General features: G+C 35.9%; 1 protein-coding gene across 1 annotated transcript; it reads left to right on the forward strand.

Annotated features, from left to right (window-relative positions):
* Positions 1–516: 516 nt before the first annotated feature.
* On the forward strand, positions 517–2,505 carry LOC133307337 (uncharacterized). Its single transcript, XM_061507839.1, has one exon. The coding sequence runs from the start codon at positions 565–567 to the stop codon at positions 2,503–2,505; it is 1,941 nt and encodes a 646-aa protein (XP_061363823.1). The 5' UTR covers positions 517–564.
* The last annotated feature ends 5,404 nt before the right edge of the window (positions 2,506–7,909 follow it).

The raw sequence follows: 7,909 nt of genomic DNA on the forward strand, positions 1-7,909 counted from the left end.
TTATTTAGTTTGGAGATTAAGTGCATTGCACCTTTACCCTTTTCCATTTAAAATCTAAGTTAGGAAAATTTTGACTTTTAAGTTTTTGCAACCAATGATAGACACAACATCTGTGTTAAATTAGGATAGCAATTGCAGTGGGGCTATAATTGAAGTGAATCTTATAGTGGTAAAGTTTTTGGATACATACCTAACATAGGAACTGTAGCAACTTAGGGCATGTTTGGTGCATAGTATTGGATAAAACCTGATAGTATAAGACCTGATTGTATAAGACTTGATTAAATTTTAATACTATCCAGTGTTAGATACATATGTTAGTTTGTTGCTACGAAATGGGAAAGCAAAAATGTAACTGTATGTTATCTAGGTCATTTATCTATGAACTTTTCTATTCTATGCATGGATAATTAACACATTTAAGGTCATTTTAGCATCAGACAACAATGACCATGATCCTGGTTGTAATATTCTGCTACTGAGTTAATGTGAAATTTCTGTTATACGTGTAGTGTTTTAGTACATATAAAATGGAGACTGATCCTACTTTATTGTTGTATTTATATGTGCGGGACAAATATAGAAACTAATAGAATGTCTCCATCAATGAAATCAAAATCCAAGTCCAAGGAGAAGGTCTCTGCAGGAGCTGGTAAGGAACAACAGAAAACTTCTCCAAAGACTTCTGGGTCTACTAATCATGGGAGTGGCATTCCTGCTAGTGCATACAATCCCATCTTGGGAACATTTCAAGCTCTAGAAACATCATTGGTTGCTTCTTATGCTCCAATTCATGACAACAGCCATTTCCCAAAAATAGATGATACAGATGAGAATTCTAGTAGTCCTCAAGGAACTGTGTCTGAGTATGATTCAGTTTCTAATAATAGCAGCTGCTCTGGTGAATCAGAAGACCCTAAAGAGAAATTAACAAACTCTTCTTTGCGGCTTGATGTTATTCCCGGTTGTGATAATGACAGAAGGGAGAAGATCCGACTTAAGAAGGAGAGGAAGCACCAGAGGCAGAGGGAAAAAAGAGCTCAGGAGTTGCATGACCGGTGCAATGGGTATCTAATGTTGAGAAAGCTAGAAGCACTTGCACAACAGCTAGTGGCAATGGGGTTCTCTTCTGAGAGAGCAACATTGGCTTTAATGGTAAATGATGGAAAACTGGAGGAATCAGTATCTTGGTTGTTTGAAGGAAGTGAAGAAGAACCATATACCAAGGATACTACTAAAATTGTAAGTGAGGGTAACTTGAAAATTGACCTAAGTGAAGAGCTTGCCCATATATCTGCTATGGAGGTGAAACACAATTGTTCAAAGCAAGAGGTTGAAAGAGTAGTTGTTGCATGTGAAGGTGATCTTCAAAAGGCAGAAAATACCTTAAAATCTCGGAAGCAGGAATCTCTTGTGACCCAGTTAAGGTCTGAAGATTCTGCTCAAAATAATAGTTTGATGAGATCTCAAGGATTACCAGCAGCTTCAGTTTCAATGCAGGAGAGAGTTAATGGAAATGACTTCAACAATTCCAAGGTAGGTGGTACTGATTCTATGTTCCCAAAACCTGGAAGCAGGAATCTACAGTCTCTAAACTCAAATCATCCAAATGAACTGACAGAGAAAAGATGGGGTGTTACAGGATCAAGCCCTTCTACTATGTTAACTATGGCACAGTCCATGCAATCATTGTCTCCATTTCTTAAAGTGGAGGCCCAACCTAGTGCCCTTAGGAATGAAGGAAGAATGATTCAACAAGTAGTAGGAAGGGAGCCAGTAATCATGATGCAGCATACACAATTCACAAATACCAAACAAAATTCTCTGAGTTCTATGAATTCCTTACCTTCAGGGACAACAGGTTGGTATGAAAATAGTATTCCTACTATTGAAAACATAAGGTCAAATGAGAAGTTACTACAGACTCACACCATAGGAAGTGTGAGTACAGATTACTTGGAGCAATTTTGTCAAGCTCCTTATAAAGAACATTCCTATGTCTTTGAACCTGTAGACTCCTCATCAACTGGGGTGGAAATCTATAAGCCAATGGGAGCATCTTCACCATCTCATACAATTCCTTCTCAGCATCATGGTTCATGGAGTATGAGTGCATCTTCTTCACCTGCACTCACAGTTCCACCATCTCTTGGACTATTTTCTGGACATCAGAATGCAGCAAGAACATTCAACGCGAATTCACATGTGGATTGGAATACTGGAGGCTTGATGCCAGAATTTGACTACACTAGTATAGATTGGAGTTTGGATTGCCCTTCATCTTCCAAATCAGGTGGATTGTGGGTAGGAGTAGGACTCTCATCAATGTTGAGAAACAGTTCTGGCAATAATAGGATGGCCAGTTCATGCATGACTGGATTGCAAAATGTTAGCATGGCTAAGGAAACTTCAACAACGTCTGGCTTGCGAGAGTGGACCACTCATTTTGTTGGGAAAGACATATTCAGTGTTTCCAGGCAATTTGTTGCCTCTCCTCCTATGTAGTTTTTGTTTGTCTTGGAAACTAAAGAGGATGTGGCGTATTCTATGTAGTACTTGGAATGATTGTCTTGATGGTTGTTTTTGGTTTTCTAGTGAAATTCATCTTTTAATTTGTGGTCTATGATTTTTTATTTCCATGTAGTCATCCTCAAACTCCTCTTCCCTTCACTTGCATGTTTTTAATTTGAAGTAATTTTCTAAAGCTCATTGTTACAGGATCTTTATAAACCCCATGAGGTTGATTATACATGGCCTTATCCTACATTTTTACAAAAAGACTATTTCTCAAATTTGAACCTGTGAAGAAACAAACTTATTGCTGTTACATACAACAATTAACAGGGAAAAATTGTCAAATGATGCAAAATTGTGTATTACTATTCCCATCATCTTCCTTTAATTTAAGAAGTTGGGTCTATAATTGAAGAAACTTAGGCTAACTTCTCCAATTTTATTTTGGTAAAAATGTAGTGTTAGTTACCTCATACACCCCAAAATGATATTAGTTTTCTAGTATGAACATATTTATTTATTTTTAGAATCAAATTACTATTATATTTATTTTAGGAAGTTTTCTTAATTCTTGGATTTTAAATTTTTGAATTTTGAATCAATTTGTAATTAGTCTATAAAAGGGTGCTTATAACCCTTATTCTAGGAGTTGAATTTTGATATTTTGTTAATAGAAATTGAGAACCGGAGGATTACTTTTTTATCGTATCCCAAATTTTTGTTTAGTCACTTTTCTATGCGCTTTCGACATCAGAGACTTAAAGGCTGAAGTTGATTGGTTGGTTGCAGTAGTAATCCATGATGAATGGTACCTTTGAGATGTTTAAGATTCATTTAACAACCTCCCAATGTTCGGGCTGGAAGAGAAACTGAGACCTTATTCACACTGTTTGCAATTTGTAATGTAGCATATTGTAAAGTGCCAACCACTAATATGCATAGTTGTGGGTCAGACACGTAGTCATTTTACATTCTCCAACCATAGAAGTAGAAATTCCTTTTGCCTCGGTCATTTGGGCTTTAAAGAGTAGATCTCTACTTTATTTGGTTAGCATTAGGTAGATGTTTCAATACCCAAAAAGTAGTCATGAGTACCCAGTTGTTTGAGGGCAAAGATTGAGATGAGTTTAGTGACAAGATTTTGATTCAACACCTGCGAGGTCCAAGTGACAATGATTTCTTCTACAGACTGAAACATAGAGGTAGTGATGTAAGGTGTTGTGAAGAAATAAGGAAGGGTCACATTTGCTGGATTTGAACCCATAGCTGAGTAAAGTGGCACCAAAATTCTCAAACCAGGCCCAGTCCACGAGCAGCGAACCACAAACAAGACAAGAAAGTGAGACCACGAGTAAGTGTATCCATAAGATACAGGTTTCATGCTAAGAGGGAAACCACAAGACACAATGCATTAACAGAACCCAGAGGACAGGATAGAATGCAGTCAATTAGTCATGTGACATATAATACCGACAAAGGCAACTTTTTTGTACTTATATGTCATTCAAATTGATGAACAGAATAAAAGAATAAATAGTAGTACTAAGTAAGGCGCACAAAATTATTGAATCATGAGGAAAACATAAAATTAGAATATATATTTTTTATATTCTAATTTTAGCTTACCATTTCGAACAATGAGAGCTCCAAGTCCAGTTGGATAGCCAAACAGCTAACAAAAATGCACAAGACACAACATCAATTTTCAAAGTATTCTTTGATAAAAAAAAAAAAAATACCCTTATACCTTGTAAAATGAAATTGCGACAAAATCTGCAGGATACTTAGATAGATCAGGTGGCATGGTAGCAGATCCCTTTGCAGCATCAATCAAGACCATCCATTGTCCATTTCTTACGTAAAAGAAAAACAATGAAGAATCAAGTATGCAATCATTGATGCTTCAAAGAAGTTACACACATAAGGAGTCAATAAGACAAATAATGCTGTATATTACTTGCAAGCTGAAGAAATTCCTAAAATCCTGCTCGAATCTTCCTTGATCATCTGCACCAAGTCGAGGCCAAATCTCATCCCTGAGAAATTGCACTCGGAGGGAAAGGCAAACAAATTACACACATCACCTGTATTGAACAAACAGATATAAGATAAGTTGTCTAAAAGCCCAGAAACATATACTTGAGCTTAAGTGTTACCTGTTGGCTCTCTCTCAAACAATCTAGCTACTTTTCTCCTTTGCACTTGGTGCAGTGATATCTTCGTAGAAATTGTTTCTCCAGTTATTCCAGGATGTACATCTTCTTCAATATCTACTGCAATGGCCGCAGCTCCTTGACCAAGAGCATATCTAATACTAGTTAAGGAGGTACACAGACTAGAGTTATTAATCATCTAATATAGTATAATGGAAAAATTAATAACAAAGTAATATTTATCAGGAAGCAACAGGAATATTTTACTAAAGTAAAATTATTCCAAAAGAGAGGATTATACTCATTTAACAGAATCAGAGAAGACAAGGCATTCCCTTAATCCAAACACAAGAAAGTAAAAGTAAATCACTGTAACAAAAATATAGTTCAGTCCTCAAGTCCGGCTGAACAGAAAAATTGTTTAAAATATAGTTGTTATGCTGCACTTTCATGAAGTGAGCCAAAGGGAATTATTATAAAATTGAATAACTTCTCATTTTTTTATCAGGTAGGATACTCTCTTATTCCAAAAACACTATTATGGTTCTCCATTGTATACATAAAATTACTGTTACAACTCCATGGAAAAGCCTCTCCAACTAGCTTGAGTGCTGCTGTTGCCCCAGAGGTAAATATACATTTATAGTCTTTGGGAGATGCATTGCAATAGTCAAGGACCTGTATGACTGATAGTTCAATATCTGAGCAAATGTAAATAAGTACAAAAGATGAATAACAATAGCAATTTTCTAGTCGGCAATTGCTAGTTGGACACGTCTAATTGGGGACCCAGCATGGCCCACCCAAGTCACCAAAATCAAGATAAGGTAAACCCCTAGCAAAGCATGGTGTCTAGTAAAAGAGATGACATGTAGACATCCATTGAACTTTAGTACTCCTTCCTTAACAAGCGTAGAGATAGAATCTAAATGTTCACAGCAAGTTTAGTCTAGATAAAGATCTCTCCTATGTGATAAAGCCACTCCCGTGTGACTCAAAGGTAACACGGGTTTGAATCCAGAAGATAATCTCTTTGAAAAAGTACAAGAATAAGACTACGTATAAGAATTCATATCAACCCTACTCTTGACAAGTCAGGGTTTCATAGGGAGTGCTTTTTAAAGATCTATCAACACACAGAATCTAATCTCAATTTATCATTATTTAACTACAAAGAAGACATTTGACATGTTTAAATAATTACATATTTACATGTACCTGCTGACAGGAATCCTTCATAATCTCAAGAGTTGCAGAACTGGAGTCACTTTGGCCATCTAGTATTAAGATTAAGGAATTCCACTTCATAAAATCAGTGTCAACCAGCAATTACAGTAATTCACTTTGCATCCAGTACTAAGAATTTTTCTTTCTCTTCCTTCTTGTACAGAAATCACCGCGGTTTAAATCGGTTTGGATCGGTTGATGAACACCCCTAGTCTCGTACAAAATGAGATTCCATTTGAGGAGGAGAGAATTAGGGTAACAAAGATTTTTTCTATTATTCTTGGTCTCTTCTCTCAAGAAAGACATAATCTGCTATGAGTGTTTACTATGGTATTTATAGTGTAGGTGTCTCTTTGCTTGTGCCGACTTTGAGGGTGATGTCTATTCTATTGGTGGGTTAAGGTGAGTTGGTGTTTGAAGTCTGTCAGGCTATGTCGCAGGTAATGATGCCTCTTAGGTTGCTTCTTTGAGTGTCTTTGCAGCGAGTAGGAGTTATAGGATCTCGCGAGTGCCTATTGGTTCTGAGCAATTGATCTCAGGGGGCGTTTGGTACGTGGGCAAAAAAAAATTGCCCAGGAAATGAGGATAGCAAAAACCAGACGGCCACGTTTGGTAGGAGGATAACGAAAATGGAGTGTGGGAAATTTCTTTGTCAGTGATTAGTTTTTACACATGGGGTTGGTGAAAAATTTGACTCTTGATGGGATGGAATAGATTGTTTCCCTCGGGCTGGCAAATTCTTCACGATTTTGTAAGACAAAAATGCCCTCAAATTTCATACGTTTGAAAACGTCAGCTTAGCAACCCTAGGTTAGTAATTGGCATATGCGTTTTGCAGTGGAGACCGTTCACAATCGGTCTGATCTATCGTCTGCTTGATTGTTGATGGTGTGGGTTAAGGGGTTGGTAAAGGAAGCTCTCATATACCTGACCACCACCTGATTTTTTTGTTATTAGTTTATCATGACTTTTGTTCTCACTTCACAGGTTGAAGGAAGACGACAAGCTGAGTAGCTGGTTCAGACGAGTGAAAGACATACCCTTTTGCTTCTTTGAGGTACCTTGTCTTTCTTGTGCTTATTATATGTGTCGGTCATAATCTGCTTTGTAGTTGCGCATGTTCAGTGCCTGAAAATGTCTGTAGCTACCGGTGGTGCTCATGTAGATGAAGATCCTTACATATTGCCCCTTTTTTGTTAACTTGTTGCATGTCCTTTAACATTCAAAGATGTGTTCTCTTCTTTCTGCAATCCGAAATTTTTTTTTTGTAATATCCAGATGGAGATCCTTATTAATTTTTTATTTTATTTTTTCCACTAGTTTATTACAAATCTGATATATTGATTTCGTATTTTAATATAAATTTTTTTTATTTTTCCTTCATTATAAATAGGAAAATTTTGATAAATCGATTTCATATTTTCCACAAGGTAGTGCATTATTAAAAATCTGATATATTGATTTCATATTTTTAATTTTTAATTGTCCACTGGTTTATTTTTTTCATTTCATTATAAATAGCAAATATTTCTTTGCAGATTTTTTTGGATATATACATGTGATGATTCTTCCATAAACATTGTTTGTATGTAGCATGTTTGTGTGTTAAAGTTAACTATATACATGTATTTGCAGATTTTTTGGATATATACATTGAATGCTTAAGCATGTTGTTCTTGCATATCCTTGTTTCATTGTTTATGAAGGAAGGTTTTTGTCTTCATTGTATGACACACTTGGAAGGTAGGTAAGAGATACTGTCAAAACATCGACACTTGTAATATTAAGGCCATATATGCTTTTGTGAACCTATGTTACATTTTTGCATTTGTGTAAGTTTTTAAAGTGTTCCAATTTACAATTCAGATTATATATGTATAATAATGCATCAAAACCACATATTATGTGGAACAAAATGGGATTTTGGCTTTTCCATATTGAAGTATGTCTGGCAATTTTTTTTAAAACTGATGTCTATTTTGTTATATAGTTTTACGGATTATCATTTCTACTTG

The sequence above is a fragment of the Gastrolobium bilobum genome, unplaced genomic scaffold (genome assembly GCF_033153095.1).
Source record: "Gastrolobium bilobum isolate Gb01-03AN ecotype WA unplaced genomic scaffold, APGP_CSIRO_Gbil_v1 utg206753, whole genome shotgun sequence".
Lineage (NCBI taxonomy): Eukaryota > Viridiplantae > Streptophyta > Magnoliopsida > Fabales > Fabaceae > Gastrolobium > Gastrolobium bilobum.

Bases quoted from the DNA above. Each gene is read 5' to 3' on its own strand.
- LOC133307337 (XM_061507839.1), top strand. From the start codon at position 565: ATGTGCGGGACAAATATAGAAACTAATAGAATGTCTCCATCAATGAAA.